Source organism: Prunus persica, chromosome G2 (assembly GCF_000346465.2).
Source record: "Prunus persica cultivar Lovell chromosome G2, Prunus_persica_NCBIv2, whole genome shotgun sequence".
NCBI classification, from domain to species: domain Eukaryota; kingdom Viridiplantae; phylum Streptophyta; class Magnoliopsida; order Rosales; family Rosaceae; genus Prunus; species Prunus persica.
In genome coordinates, this window is record NC_034010.1 from 3,451,018 (window position 1) to 3,467,582 (window position 16,565).

General features: G+C 36.1%; 1 protein-coding gene across 2 annotated transcripts; it reads left to right on the top strand.

Moving 5' to 3' along the window:
• On the top strand, positions 4,371-14,673 carry LOC18785267 (protein LNK2). Of its 2 annotated transcripts, none has more exons than XM_020556830.1 (9): positions 4,371-4,764; positions 6,899-7,172; positions 9,587-9,716; positions 10,172-10,490; positions 10,596-10,682; positions 11,654-12,379; positions 12,462-12,619; positions 13,763-14,152; positions 14,259-14,673. In XM_020556830.1, exons 1-8 carry the CDS (start codon positions 4,741-4,743, stop codon positions 14,121-14,123), a joined length of 2,079 nt encoding a protein of 692 aa, XP_020412419.1. In that variant the 5' UTR covers positions 4,371-4,740; the 3' UTR covers positions 14,124-14,152; positions 14,259-14,673. The 2 variants fall into 2 exon arrangements, with proteins under 2 accessions (XP_020412419.1, XP_020412420.1); XM_020556831.1 differs by lacking the exon at positions 4,371-4,764 and adding an exon at positions 7,633-7,855 and having other exon boundaries at positions 7,095-7,172.

Here is a 16,565-nt window from a genome sequence, read left to right on the forward strand (position 1 = left end):
TCAAAAGGAATTGAACTTTTTTGAACTCTAATAGGTTAATACATACTGGGTTGTATTTTAAAAGAAGGCAAATATATAAGTTTGAATTTTTTTTTTTTCTTCCCAAAAATCTCCGTGGGCTACAGCTCACTGCGACCTTTGTAGTGGTTCTGCCAGTGTCATACACTTGACATATGTCAAACCTTGAGACCACGAGTCTGCAAATCAAGATTGTTTTTTACTGAGCTAACGGTTGGCCATGAACATTTCTCTTTTCCCTCTTTTCCACTTTTACTTATGCAATTACGTACCTTCTTGTTTTATTTTTCAACATATTAAATGTTAATATTGACGTTTTAGCTTATTTTGGTTCCTCCCCCCCATCTCACCTTTTCTTTATTTTGCAAGAATTTGCTTTCCAGATTGTATCCAGCTAATGAGTTTTGTTATATACAATCAAGACAACTTTATTTTAAATCACAACCAAAAAAGAGTATAAACGTGTTAACTTTCTCAGAAATGGATTTATACTCCTACTTGAAGTATTGTAGTAACTGGAATCCCAATTCCAATCAAAACTAATATGAGGATTTCATAAACTTTTTTATTCAACTTAAAACGGGCATAATTGGGGTTTAATACTTTCGTTCAACAACAAGAAGCTCTTAAATAAGTATAGCTTAGCCATACCACAAACAAAGAGATACACAAAATTAAATGCAAAACTACAATCTTAATACTGCAAATGGAAATATTTTTGCTCATCACTTTAACCCAATGTGTACTCTTATCATTCTCAACACTTGACATATGTCCATGGGCATAACCATAGTTAACTATTTGCTTTGTATTTGTGGAACCATGGTTATGTTCATAGACATGTATTAAGTATTGAGAAGGGTAGTGAGGATACACATTGGGTTAAAGTGGTGAGCAAAAATGCACACTACCTTAATGCCCCGTTTAGTTCATGGGAAATGAGACTTGGGGATGGGAAATTAATTGCTTTCCCATGTTTGGTAAGTCTAGGCATGAGAAATCATTGCCTGGGCCATGGGAAAGTAGGGGGGAAAGTGAAGTCATTCTCCCAACTTGGGTTTTGTTTTCCCTCCTCATGGGAAAGTTTGGGAAAATGAGCCAATATTAAATAAACAATTTTCATGACCATTTTGTCCCCATTAACAATTTAGAATTACAATATATCATTAAATGCATTCTTTTTTTATTTGATTTAATATGGGTATAATTGAAAATTTATACAAACTTTGTTGTCTATTTCTACTCAAAACAAACATGTGAAAAGAAATAAAGTGATATCTTCTGGTTACTTTCCTAGCATTACCAAACGTGGGAAATGATATGAGAAATGATTTCCTCTCATATTCGTTCCGTGAACCAAAAGGGTCCTAAATACCTAATGTGCTTAATCACTCTAGCTTCATGAATTCAAATTCACTTTTCTCAATATTACTTGTATATAGGTATAGCCCACTCATGTCTAAATAGGATTGGAGCCCGACCCAAAATTTTAAATTGCAATATCTAGTTAGTCCAGCCTCTACAAAGGCTTGGAAAGCAGCCCAGCCCATAATATTCTTCTACCCAATCAGCCCAACTCATATAATTAACCTTTTACCCAGTCAGCTTTATCCAGAAAACAAAAACAGAAATATTTAAAAGCAGCTAGCTGCCCACATGAGTTTTTATTCCTTTTTTTTTTCTTTCTTCTTCTTGTACTCTTTTTTTTTTTTTTTTAAATTTTAAAAAATCATTTAATTTGTAAAATACCTTCTGAATTTTGATTTAAGGCTATATAAATTAGGAATTTTTTCTTTCTCTTCTAATTGATGTCTAAGTTAGGGATTTATGGTTGTTACTACTTGGATTTATGGGTGTTACTTTAGAGATTTTACTGTCGAGTTTTCTTTTAAGTAAAATTTAAAAAGTATGTTGTTCTTGATAATGTACTTGAATATGTAGAAGTAAATAATAAGAGTGTTTAACATGTTATATATCATTTACGAAAAGTCATAAAAACAAAGTAAACTCTATCGAAATTTCAATACAAGTTTTCTTATTAAGAAAATTGGCCTACAAGTTAACCCCATACATTTTTAAATCCTAAGTCCGTGCATACTTGTATAGGAAATAAAGAACCATACAAGATTATGAAATTTTCTACAGACCTTTAGTTATAACCCTACTTTCTATGTGAAGTTGCCCTTGTTACAGTATTACAGAAGCAATATTAATATAGAACTCTTGATACACTATATTGAATGTGTATGAGAGCAATAATACGAGTCTTTACGGCTTATAACTAAAATATCGTCTACATGAATTAACAAGCAAAAAGTATTAGGTACATCCTAGTAAGTAAATAATGAGTAGGCCTCTATAGAAGCCATAAAACCCAAATGTTCTAAATAAGTATAGAAGTAAATAATTTTCCATGTCTTTTCCCAAGGAATGAGAAATGGAAATTTCCTTTCTCATGTTTGGTAATGCTGGGAGAGTAATTAAGAAATATCACTTTATTTCATTTTCCATATTCGAGTTGCATAGGAATGTGAATTTACAAGTTCATCATACTCATACACCAAAAAAAAGAGTATAATGAACATGAAGATTCTTGAGGTGGATACATACACTAGCGAGAGGCAACAAGAATTCACAAGAATGGAAATAAGGGCTTTTCTACAAAATATAAATGTAATGGCAAAAGGACCTACTAACTAATCCAACAAATTCCTAACCTTATTCAACAAACCATAATCAAAACAGACACATATTTTGTAGAATAAGGTTAGTAACTTGGTATGATCCGGATGCTTGGATTTTCTCTACTAGGATTTGCTTGACTTTTCATGTCTACATGCTACCTCATTTAAATTCAATCTAAGGGCAAAGGACCCACTAGTGTAGTGGTTTGGAGTATTTACTCCCTCAGACAAGGTCTTGGGTTCGAGTCCTAGCATCTGTGTTGTGTGTGTGAGTTTAATATGCTATCGCCCCTTTCAATAGGGAAGGTCCTCAAAAAAAAAATAAATTCAATCTAAGGGTTTGAGGATTGACACATCACACTTGAAAAAGGGGTCCCATTTTTGACACGTCAGCATTTAACAGATTCACTAACAGTTCGGCTAACGGAGGGGGCAAATTGTAGGGTTTCCGCAACATTGAGTATGTATTGGTAAATGTCCCAAAAATCGGGTATGAACTCCTAAATGACCCTATAGATTTGGGGATTTACTGTAGTTTGTCCCCAAAAAAAAAAAAACCTTACCCAAATCCAATAGTCAAACTAAATTCCAAATCAAGCACTTCGATGTCGTTTCGTCCATACACGTCTAAGACCACAACTCCGTCGTCACCAGAGTCGAAGGGTTGGTGTACATCGGGGTGACGGACGAGGAAGTCAAAGTGTGAAAGAGAGCGCAGATGCTGTTAAAGGAGCGTGGTGACAGCGCTCGCCATCAACGTCTCGGGGCTCGATCATGTATTGCAAGTCCTCTGACGATATGGGTGGTGGGGGTGGGGGTGTGGGTGGGTTTGGGTGGTTATGGATTTAGTTAAAAGGTTGAAGACGTGAAAAAGAAGAAGAAGCAGCAGCTAACGCTGTTGTTCTTCTTGTTGGTTATGTTTTGGAAATTGGAAGGAAAACGCATAGAGGAGCGGAGAGGGGTTGGGGAAGCAGCTTGTGCTGGTGTTGCTAGAAAGTTGGACCTGGGTAGGTTTTTTTTTTTAATTTTAAAAATAATTTAAACAATTAATCACTTTTTTTATTATTTGTTTTGTCTACTAGGAATCCATGTCATTAAGAAATGGAGTCCACATTCACCACATCAGCATTTAATAGATTCACTAACGGTTTGGCTAATGGAGGGGGCAATTTGTAGAGTTTTCGGAAGTTTGATTATGTACTCATAAATGTCTCTAAAATTGGGTATGAACTTGAAAATGACTTTATAATTTGAGGAGTTTTATATAATTTATCCTAAAATTTATATATACATGCCAAATTGTGATTGGTGTGAATATATTATAAGTTCCTACATTCGGAGGAAGGAGAAAAATATTTTTCTTTTAAACTTCCAAATATATTATTTTATAATGTTTGTTGACAAATAGTCGTGAATGAGTGTTTCTAAAAGTAGAAATATACCCAATTTTGGATCACACGCAATTACCCAATTGCTCACAGTCCGCAAAGACTCACCCACCCAAATCCAGAAAGCATGCCGTGGACAAAAGTGGTGGCTTAGGTTCAACCTAGCCCAACTCTCGTTGACAGCGACCTCCAACGCAACATCGTCCACGAACCAGATCCAGTGGGGCCCACAACAACCTAAATAAATAATAAAATAAAACCTGAACGCAACCCAAATGGAAAACGGAATTCATCTGAAATGCAAATCCAGCCAATCACGTCGCAGCATTAGATCGATCCTCTCTCCACCACGAATTTAGATACGCTCTCCCCATCACTCGTGTCGCCAAATTTCACCATTTCCCCCCGTAACGTCACGTGACGCGGGCCCCACCCTTTTCCAGAAGGCCAACTCTTCTCTGCCTCGCTGTGGAAAGCTCTCTCTCTCTTTCTCTCTCTCTCTTACTCTTTCGGAGGGAAGGCTCTGCATGTTGGAAGTTTGGTTGATGTTTACTTTGTGAAGCTTCTGGCGATGTGTGGACGAAACTCTGTGCGTGCCTCTGATTGCGGTTTCGGTTTCGGTTTTGTGATTACTTGTGGCTTCTTCAGAGATGTTTGATTGGAACGACGAGGAGGTATGCCGTTTCTTCTTCTTGATCTTTTTTTTCTTCCCATATTAAACAGTCGGATTTATATTTGTTGGTTTGATTGTGAAATGATGAAAGTTGTTGTTTGGTTTTTGGAGTGAGAATTTGATGCACGGTAGTCAAACATGTTATATTTCTTGAATTTTTGTGACAATCTAGCAAATGAGAGACAGACATATAAACTAGTTTTCAGTAAATTATGAATCCTGAAAATTTTTCCAAATTTGAATTTTCTAATGCCATAAAGGTAATTACTTATATTTATGTAAGACAATTGAAAAAAAAAGGAGAGAGTCCAAGGATGAACAGATCTGGAGGTGGTTGTTTGATGAACATACGGAATGTCAGTTTGTGTTAGGATTGACAATTTGAATTAATCTAGGAATCACTGTTTTTTGTCTTCAGTATGAGTATATAGCACATGGTCATGAACAGTAGGGGATAAAGTGAGTTTACATTATGCAGGAAGAGTTCCTTGTTCGAGTGAAAGCAAGGCGAAGAAACAAGAATTGGGCTGAACTAGGATTCTATATAATGAAATGAAGACCTGAGAAACAACATTTTTTGAAATGATGTTGCAACTTGGATATGTAGCACTAAGTGGAATTATAGAGGCGACATTGAGCTCTGGGGGTTATTTAGAGTTCTAATAAAAAATGTGGTTCTTTATGGTTTCTATACTGTAACTAGGAAATATGAGAGTGAAGAAGGTATAATGAAAGTTACAAGTTATACTGTATGTGTAACCCAAAAAAGGTCGTAGTGGAATCTCGTCTTGAAAGCTATAGATCACACTGTCCCGAATTCAATTATGCACACTGTGCTAGTTACACAATAGCGAAACTACAATGACAATTATGAAAGCTGTAATGCGGAACTGTAGAATCGGCATATTTTTTATTAACAGAGGTGTAGGTTTATCATGTTCTTATATATTTTTGTTAATCAGAAAATTGGGGAGCTGCAGTTTGTCAAGTTTTGAGGTTTTTGTTTTGTTTTTTGGGTTGTAGAAGTGGTTGTACTACAACCTTTAGGATGTGTTTTGGTAATTCTATCTAGCTGATGGAATTCTTATCAGCACCTTTACTTTAATTTTTTTTTTGTTTTGTAATATTCGAACCGAGTATTTCAATCTGCAGCATGCTTTGTTAATATTGGTCCAAACGACTGGTGTTTTAATTTTCTAAGTACATCTCTATTATTTGTAATAATGAAGTTTCAACCTAATCCTCAAACACCAACAAGCACTTACACACTTTAGTTCTATTAGATACTAGTAAATCCTAACCAACTTGTTTAATTGTGTTAGATGACTTCAGACTAACCCGATTTATTCATTAATCATGTCTTGTTTGTATCACACATGAAATAGAAACTTAAGACTAGAATCCCTCATTTCTAAATCAAATATACCACTCATACAACCCTCGCGCAATAAAAATCCAAATCATTGAGTGCTAAAAAACTAAGAAAAGGACAAACAATAACATATGAAGAACCTCCACTTTGATGGCTAAGTTCAAGGTTTTCATCGGTTCTCTCATGCACCTGAGCTTGTGGCAATGTTTGCAATGTTTCAGCTTAACTCCTAACTTTAACAGTAAGTGTATGCAGAGCAAGAGAAGGAAGTTCCTCTACCAAGTCGCTTTTGTATAGCCACATGAGATGATAACACATTTTCACCTCATATCTCATTATTTTGTTGCTGTAAGGTAAAGTCTAGGATCTTGAAAGAACAGTAATGACTTCAGACTAATGAAATAATCAAAATGCATCAGAAGTTTCCAAAAGGTGACTGGAGGGATGAAAAATGATGGATGCTTATTTACACGGGTCACTGAGACCGAATCTAATTCGTGTACAATGTGTTAAAATGCCAGAAGCTTTGAGAATTATGATTTCCCGATCAGTGTACATTAATCATCATGCGATGTCTGATTGTCTCTCTATCTCTCATATGTACACAATCTCAAGTAGTGATATGCAACTAAGCTGACAGAATCATCTGTTATTACTTTCTGTGATCTTTTAAATCCTTTTATATCAACTTCCCAATGAAAGTATTTAAATATTGTTCTCATCATGTCTCATGCTAATGTTTAATTTTAGTTTGTGCTTTCAGCTTGCAAACATAATATGGGGTGAGGCAGGTGAGAATGATGATCATATTGTGCCTTATCCTGAGGCAAGTGATGATTATTGCAACAAGAAGGAATGGAGTCAAGAATCTCATACCATCAAGCCTACTGAACAGAAGACCCCTGTGGCCAAAATTGACTTGCATAGCAGTTCCAACTTTGACACCATTGAAGGAATTTCAACCTCTGAATTTGGAACGGACTCGTGGCCTGATTTATCTTTATCCGATGTTGCCAAAACTGAACAGCATTGCATAGGTACTGAAGCACCTGACAATTTTACTGAAATTATCAACAGTGGTTAATCAATTGTTTTTTTTTTTTAGGGCATAAAACAAGCATTTTTGTTTTAGGTAAGATATTGGATAAAACAAGCATTGACACACACTTACACACAAAGAGACATGCAAAAGGGATTGGTACCCCAGTGTCGGTTAACCTGACTTCATTTCCTGTTGACAATGGAGATCAATTGTGCTATGTCTTTTTTACTCCAATTGAAAATTTACTCTTTATATCTCAGCTCCATTTCCTTACTCATCCTTCTATTCTTTCCTGGGACCTGAGCTGTATCGTTTGTTATATGCGTAATCTATCTTTGAGTTAATTCTTGGTCCTTCCTGGGACAAAGAAAACACAAAACTGTCTTCTTCTTTTTTTTTCTTTCTTTCTTTTTTTTTTTTGTTTGCTCGTCAGAGTGATTAGACTTTTTCTTCAGGTGTGGTTCACTTGTTAAATCAACTGAAAATTTGAAATCCTCAAACGACCCGAAGATATCAGGATTAGTGATTGTGTAACACAGTTGTTTAATCTGAGATTTTGATGAGTTGATGGGGGGCATGATGTTGTAGCGTATATGCTTTAAACAATCATTATGGTGATTTCATTGTCATCAATTGTATGGTGGAGTGCTCTATTGTTGGAAAAACAGGAAGATATGGGTAAGGCTTTTTAAGGTTTGTCATTTCCATTAGTTTCTTTCAACTTGCAAGCTCAAGAAGATGGAGTTTCAGAAGGCAAAAACATTATGACAATATGAGGAATTTTTGTCAGTATATAAATGGCAAGGAAGGTAAATAACACCAATTTGATGTGATAAGCTAATCACTATAACTTGTGGTTGGCTATGCAATGAAACATGCATGATTTTTTATATTTCTATGGGGGAAGTGTGCAGAAGTGTTAAGCGTTTTGACAGGTGTATTAGGGAAGGAGAGCTGTTTTCTGTAGATTTTACACGAAACTCAATTTACTTGGTCTGATTTTAGGGACAGGTTGGTTTCTAAGTTGGACAGATTCCTTTTGACACTTGATTGGGAGGAGGCCTACCTGGATCATGGACAAGAACCCTTAGTTATGTCACTGTTGAACCATTTTCCTGTTCTGTTGGACGCAAGGGGTTGGGTACCCTTTAGATATTAGTGGCTGCAACATAAGTCTTTCAAATGGTGGCTGGAGTGTTCAATGCAGGGCTAGGCAGGTTTCAGGTTTCTGAAGAAACTGGAATGAGTTTAACAAAAGCTGAAAGTGTGGAGTAAGGAGCTTTCTGGGATTTGAGAGTTAAATAAAAATTTTGAGCAGGAATGAGGAGATTGATTTGTTGGACAAGGAGTGAGTCTAAGTGCAGAATTGATCAAGGAGAGGAGTGATCTTAGAAATAAGTTGGGTGAGGTGATGTTAAGGAACATTTTTCTCGGATGCTAAAAACGAAAGTGGAATGGCTAAGGGAGTGGGATGATAAAATTGTTTTACTAATTGGGCCGGCGAGCTGTGTTTCCACATGTTTCCTAGTTTATATTGGATTTCTTTGAACTGCAACACTGTGATCTCTTCTTAAGTTTCTTCTTGGATTGGCATCATTTCTTGGGACAGGTTCGGAGTAATTTTGAGTGAGTAAGAGTTTGAAGAACATTTGGAATTGTCTTTTTGTCTAGGCAGCATCTCCTTGCATCCAAATCATGTCCATAAAATGTAATGGTCTGTTCTTTCCTCTGGTAATTTTCCTTTCATGTAGCCAACACTCAATGAAATCTTCCCTTTGAGCACTTTAAGTTGATTTGGAAGGTTGGTGTTCTAACTAATGTGGAAATTGTACATGGGGCTGGTGATCCGTGGGAAAATAAATGTGTGTCACTTGCTCCAAGAAGAAGGCCTTATGCATGCTTGTAACCACCTTGGTCTCTGTCGTGTAAAAAGGAGGCGGAGAATGCTGACTAAATTTGTATACATCTTCATTTCACTAGGCAGATTTGGGCTTGCATGTTGATGGTGTTTGGGTGACTTGTGCATGTATCCAAGGAGCTGATTTTGTTGTCGTCAGAGGGTCATTGGGCAGCAAGGGGCTAGGAAAATGGTGCTCACTCTGGAGATGTGCTGATTTTGCTCTTACGTTGAATGTTTGACTGGAAGAGAATAGCATGCTCTTTGAGGGCAAAGAGGAGGATGTGGAGTTACTTTGGGATAGGATATATTTTTAGTTTCTCAATGCTCTTCATTGTCAAAGAATTTTAAAGGCATCCCTATTAATGTAGTTCTTCTTTATTTGTTTTTTTTTTTTCGGGTGGGGTGGGGTGGGGTGGGTGGACTAGTGAATTTCTCATCTATCTTACCTTTTATTTTCTGCTTGTTTTAACATAATTCGTGGTTCTTATTAAAAATTACCCTTTTAACAGCTGAGACAATTCAACTTGATAAAGATGGTGAAAATTTTCAAAATTCCAATGAAGCTAAAGAGCAAGGTGATCTTGTTGACTTTGGGTGGGCTAACATTGGAAGTTTTGATGATCTTGATCAGATTTTCAGGTAATTCACTATGATGACATCATTTTCTTGGTTTGTAAATGAAGCATGTTCGTCTCAAGAATATTCTGATATACATGAGTTTTTGCTATCGCACGGAAGTTTGCTCCTCGTTCTTTTTCTTTTTAGAATTGACAAGCTGGCATGATCTGAAAACCTAATTAAGTTTACCTTCTGTGTAGTTTCATAACTATCATTTGCAAATAGTTTTCTCTGTATAAAAAACTAAAGCAACTGAAATGTTATGTGCTTCTTGGAATTTGCACTCTGAAGAACACCAGGTATAACATACAAAGTACTAAATTATATTTACAGTTTCAGACCATGAATTAGTAATAGATTTTGATACTCCTCACTCCAATTGTTTTACATAGCTTATTTAACCTTCCATATTAAATAATAAAAATATGCAGCTGTATCCATCTGACTCAATATTCTCACAAGTGGTTATTTTGCAGCAATGATGACTCCATATTTGGCCATGCAAGTCTTGCTAACACTGATGAGCTATGGTCTTCTTCTAGAGATGCAACTACAAGTCCAATCAAAGCCTTTCCTGTATCTTCAGACTCACCAAGTTTCACATCAGGAGCACTAAGCAATGCATCTGAGAAATTGGAAATTAAAACAGAATACGCCCAGAAAGATGACGAGTCAATCACCCCTGGCTATGGAAAGACGAATTATTCTGCATCTCATGGTCTGCGGAATGCACATGTGATTCTTGATCATGCGGAATATGCTGGAGGTAAAAGTAAGCCCATGGCAAAGGAACAGGTACTATGATTTAATCTAAAACATGATCAGTTCATAGCACATTCATATTTTTTTAACTAAATTAATCAAGAAAAGCAATCTCATAATTTTATTTGACTTTCACAGACAGATTTGGACATGGGAAAAAGCACTCTGACAAATTCTTACTTGATTGCTGAGAATTCTTCTACCCCAAATGAAATAGCTAATAAGGTACCATCTCTCTCTCTCTCTCTCTCTCTCTCTCTCTCTCTCTCTCTCTCTCTCACATGTTCTGATATGCCTAGGACTCATGATGAGGCAAATCATTTATGGTTCTTAATAAAAAGTTAAATAGTCTGTCTGATGTCTTTTAGAATAATAACATATAGGATGTGGAAATGCTTAAGAAATTACTTCAAAATGTAAATGGAGTTGTCAACCTTTTGTATTAAAAGTCCATTTAGCATGGAGGAAGAGAAACTAGTAGTTAGAGAGGGGAAGTATCAGTAGCCTGTGAGTATTGCATTTGACAGAAAAAAAATGTTATCTTTAGTCGAAGTATTGGTTATTTTCATAGTATGTCAGGTTTTTCACAGTTTTTCCTTTAGACCTCCGACTTTGATTAAAGTATCATTAATCTTTTACTTACTGTGTATATACTTTCTATTTTCATCTAAACTATTAAACAATATTCAAAAACGGAAATTCTTAAGACATCCATGCAAAGTAGTAGCCATTTAACATGATAAATGCATTGTCTTCTGGACTTCATCCAAGAGATATTAGGCCAGGTATTGTTGGAAGAAATTCGTGGGTTAGGTCGTAATGAAGGAATTGCAAAGATGCCTCTAGAATACAATGAAGTCTGGCACTTTCTGTTGTTGGTCTGCCTTTTGCAACCAACCTGAACAAGAAGGCTCAATGTTTAGAAAATAGTGAAATCGTTTCTGGAAATTTCTAGAGAAACTGATGAGTTTTAGAAAAAGATAGAGTGACGAATTTTAGAGAGGGAGAACAATATTGGGATCATACAAATGTGTGAAATGTGGGTACTTATAAAAGTTGTAGCATTCTTTCCTTTTACACCATAACTTTATCGAGTACAGAAAAATCTTTGTTGATTACAATATCAAATTCAATGTGTTAGTTTGTACTTATTCATTTCAAATTGAGTTATAGGGGTTCTTCCTTCATATGTGCAGGTTTCTAGACACAGAAAAATTATGAGGGGTCACAGAAAGTTGGAGGAGAAAAGCGAGGAGAAATCATTGCAAGATTTTTATGGCACATGGCCTTCATCAAGAACCCCTTCCGGACATTCTGAGAACCAATTGGCACACTTCATGCTACAATCTTCTCCTTCTTCAGAGCTCAGCCAGAAGAGACAGCTTCAAGGACCTGAGTCTTTTCCATACCAACATATCTCAAACCAATATGTGGCCCAGTCTATGTATGGGAACCTCACTAATCCAAACCATGCTACATATGTGCCATCTCACATTCAGCCTGGGGAGTTGAAGCATCAACATTGTTTTTCTAGTTATGAAGTTTCTCCTGGGGGTGCAAGGGCTATAAACAAGTCAGCAGATACTTCTGTGAAGGCTCTGACCATGACTCCTCAAGAAAAAATTGAAAAGTTAAGGAGGCGGCAGCAACTACAGGCAATGCTTGCCATTCAGAAACAACAGCAACAATTTAGTCATCAAATCTGTAGTACCAATCATTCTGCCACTCAAAAATGTCCTCAAGAAAATAAAATTCAGCATTTTGAGAAAGCTGATCTGGAAGTTGAAGGCTTCAGCACTCTTCCTTCTCTGGACCCAAACTCATCCGCAGAACAAGATGATTCCAGTATGGTTTCTGCAGCAGTTGATGATTACTCAACGGAGGATACAATACTTTACAGGCTTCAAGATATTATATCAAAGGTATGCTCACTTTCAAAGTGGATTCTTTTCCTGGTAAGGTAAATTGGACTTAGTTACAATGGCAAGCAATGTTTCACTACAGTTGGACATCAAAATAAGACTTTGCATACGGGATAGCTTGTTCCGGTTGGCTGAAAGTGCATTGCAAAGGCATTATGCTATTGATACTAGCAGTTCAAACAAAACTAGCAAGGATGAGGATGAAGTCGTTGCAAAGGAGGACACCAATAGTCATAACAGGTTAAAAAGCTTCCTTGTTCTCATAGTTTTGTTGCAATTTCATTTGAGCCCAAATGGTTATCCCTTGTATGCTGATTTCCTACATGGATTTACACCCGTGAAAAGAAAATATTTACTTGTAAACAATCCGAAAAGAACAGAGAAATAGTCATCTAGGTTATAGAATCCTATAAAATCCATGACTTTATAGTTGACTTATTTTTGGTTTTTCTTTCCATGCCTGAAAATAATCAGTGAAACTGTCATGAACTTGTTGAAATTTTAGTTTACACATGTAGTGAATTCCTTTGATTACTAGTAATGGTTAATGCTAGAACTTTTCAAGAATTAATGAGAGACTTCATTTGGGAGGTGGTGAGGGTAAAAAGAATAATTTAATCAGTTGGGATCTTGTATAGAAGCCGAAGGGGAAAGGTGGGTTAGTTCTTGGATAAAGAGTTAGGGGTTTAGTAGGCAAATGGTTCTGAAGATTTCACCTCAAAAATTTCCCCCACAGTTTGTAATATTAGGAATATAAGTGGAGTTAATTCTAATGGTTGGAATTACTGAAAGGTTCATTTCGATGTCCTTTGAATTTTTGAGATTGATATTTTTGTGTTATCCTTCCCTTTCTCATTTGTTGGAATTCACTGTTGATATTGGAAATGTAAGTGGATTTTTTTGGGAAGATATTTGGGTTGGTAAGTTGTCTTTCTGATTGTTGTTATCCCAACTTTTACCGAATAGCTTCTATTTCACATTCTTGTGGGATTTAAGTTTTCAATGGAATTTGAATGGGATGTTGATTTGTTTATGTTATAAATAAATGTTTCCTAAAACCCTAGTTTTTGGGATAAAAAGACCGTTTCTTTCCCACTTTTTTAGAGTAAATTGGAAACTACTTCATGCTGTATAATTCTTTTCCTTTCTTAACTTCTCACAGCTACTTGGGTTCTTCATGAAGACCCTATTATCACCTTTTATGATGCACTTGACTATACTTAACAGCCCATGTATTGTAGGAAGTTACGATTTTCCCTTTTTTTTTCTCTTTATATTTGTGGTGTATAAACTCTGATCAATTTTATATTTGGGTTTGGAGTAAGAACCATTTTGTCCGAGTTGTTTTTCACTCACTTTCCTATTAATCCCATGGTATTGCAGGCATGGTAGGATGCTAGATGTCGAAACAGAGACCAATCCCATTGATCGAATCGTGGCCCATTTTCTCTTCCATAGGCATTTGAATTTATCAGAGAAACATTCTGACGCACCTGAATCACCTGTTTCTTCTAAGTTGACATGTGAACACAAAGCAGGTTTAGTGAACATGTCGAATGAATGCTTGCCAGACAGTTTGAAGAACAAACAATGTTTTCCTCGTCAAGGATCTACAAATTATTGCCCATTGGGTGAGCCCCATTCTTCGGACCTGTTTAAAAAAAGTCCTTTGATGGACACCTCAGAAAACGCATCTAACAATGGTCCGACACATGGAGCTATGAAGGCTGAAGCCTCTCTGTGAACAAATATGTGTCGCATAATTTGATAAGGGTAATTCCTTCCTTTATCTCTCCCATGCTAATTAATATTTTAATAGGTTTCTAGTAAATGGCTGTACGAATTCACTGGTAATGTGGAGATTTTCTTTCATTGTCAGCCAACCGCGATCTTCATCAAGTGTGGTCATGGAGCTTCCAGCAACACCATCGATGGGGAGTATCCTATAAATGAATGCGCTTCATAAAAAGATTGCATGTTTCAAGACAATGTTCAGTATAAGTAGTTATGTATGTGTCAACCGCCATAAGATTGGCTAAAGTGCCTCACATATACGAGGCCATACCTTGCTACCTGTGTGAATAAGATTTTCTATGTATGAAGAGTTGGAGCTGCATATTTAGCTAGTATTTCAGCTCCTAACAAATTTATGCGTTCAACTTGCAAAAATAAATCCAGAGGTAATATGTCCTTAGATAAAGTAAATATCTTAGATTGTTAAATAAGATATGAATACTTGATTTACATTGTCCAGCTACACAAACGACAAGCTAGTTTTTTGGTGGATGGTTTTCTACTTCTGCTTGCAACTACTTTTGTTCTTGTGTTGTGCCCCTTTTCTGTTTTCCAAGCATGTTGTCGTAGCTTTTGTTTTGGAGGTGTTTTTTTGGGTCATGTTTTGGAGTCTATATATGGGTCTTATAGATACAGAGTGTGATTTTTGTCTTTATATTTTACCAAAAAGAAAGTGAGTGCACATTGAACAATTGAACGCGATAGCAGTACATTGAGGTTGGAATATAAATAGAATGTATACGGGTTTTATAGGGCTTGTTTGATAGGGAGAACTAGATTAGATTAGAGTAGTAAAATGCCTACATTTTATGTGCATTCAAGGCATAATATGAATATGTTGCCTAACTTGGAGGAAGAATGAGAACTATCTATAAGAAGTTGATGACTAAAACTTATCTGTGGGTCTATCTATTAGAGAATGGGGACTATTCATACCGTGGGTTCTTCGGACGTTTTTAACTGGTATAAAGAACAATAAGAATATATATGTTGTCACGGATGGGAAATGAGGTAATGCACGATGCCATTGTTGAAGCTTTTTCCCAATTCCCATCATCATTTATGTTTATGGTACATTATGAGAAATGTGAACTCCAATTTGAATGACTTGAAAATTGTAAGAGAATTTAGCTACTACACGCATGGTGCTTTGATGCTAGAAATCCGAACAACATTGATACATATGGTAGACACATGATCTAAAAGGCAATTGGATTGAGATGGCGCACATAAATAGAAAAGATAGACTGAAGCTTATTGCTCGAGGCATTCTTTGATGGGATACCACCAAGCAACTAGTTGAGGGTAAGCATAAGAATTTCAAGGATGGAATCGGTAGACGGATGAAGTTAGTCAAGTGTATGCCGCGAATTGATATATGTATGTTGAGTTGTTGAGAAATGAGAATGTGAATGATAGATCTATTTGAATAATTCAAACCCAGCCCCTCTTACCCAACTCTGATCTTCGAAGGGACATACTTAACTCCAATTTGTAATTAAACACACTTAATTCCAATATTTTCAATCCAAAAAATTCCATAAACTTCCCACAAATACATTTAACGATAAAATGATTTTTTGCAACATTAATGAACAACAAGAATCTTATTTTGAGGTTATTATACAACTTAAATTTTGGACAAGGTTGAGAAAGAGACTAGGTTAGTATATATGTTGTGACATCTTTTTCCCTAAAATACAAAAAAAACTAATACTTTGACGAAAGAACCAATGTCACAAACTGTATTGAAAGACCAATGTGAGAATCATGTAATAATTCAAGGGATAAAGCTACAATTTTTTACAAATGTGGATACTTGCTAAAAATGAAATATCGAAGTTGAGGATTCCATCAAATAATCTTATGTGAGGGACACCTTTATAGGGCGCACCATGTGTTTGTGCAAATTTATCATGGGAGAATATTCGCGTATAGATTGTTCACTCTTTGAGCTTCCTTCTCTCTAACGTAGCAGTTTAGAGGAGAGAGAGAAACTTTTGTTTACTAACATACGTTTTTCCCACGTTATCTCCATTAATTCTAACTTCTATTAACGCTATTTCCCCTTTCTATTCCATTTTCTCTTTCATTTTAGGATCATAAAGAATTAGGGATGGCAATGGGTAGGTCTGGGCTCAAGTATGGTAATACCATCTTCGTCCCTAGCCCATTCCCTTTAAGAATTTTCTAGGAATCCTTGTCCCCGTACCCATGGAGGGGCTATCTCCCAAACCCATCCCAAATCCCTGATTTTTTTATTCAAAAAATATTTATCCTGCTAGTTGCAACACACTACAGCAAAAGAAGATATACATGCAGTAACCGTAACAGAATTTGTTCGCTGCAAATCCAACAAAACACAATGTAAAGTGAGAGTAGAAACCTAAAG

Coding starts and splice junctions, on each gene's coding strand:
- LOC18785267 (XM_020556830.1), top strand. CDS start 4,741: ATGTTTGATTGGAACGACGAGGAG. Junction 4,765..6,898: donor TTGATTGGAACGACGAGGAG/GTATGCCGTTTC, acceptor TTGTGCTTTCAG/CTTGCAAACATAATATGGGG. Junction 12,380..12,461: donor TTCAAGATATTATATCAAAG/GTATGCTCACTT, acceptor GTTTCACTACAG/TTGGACATCAAAATAAGACT.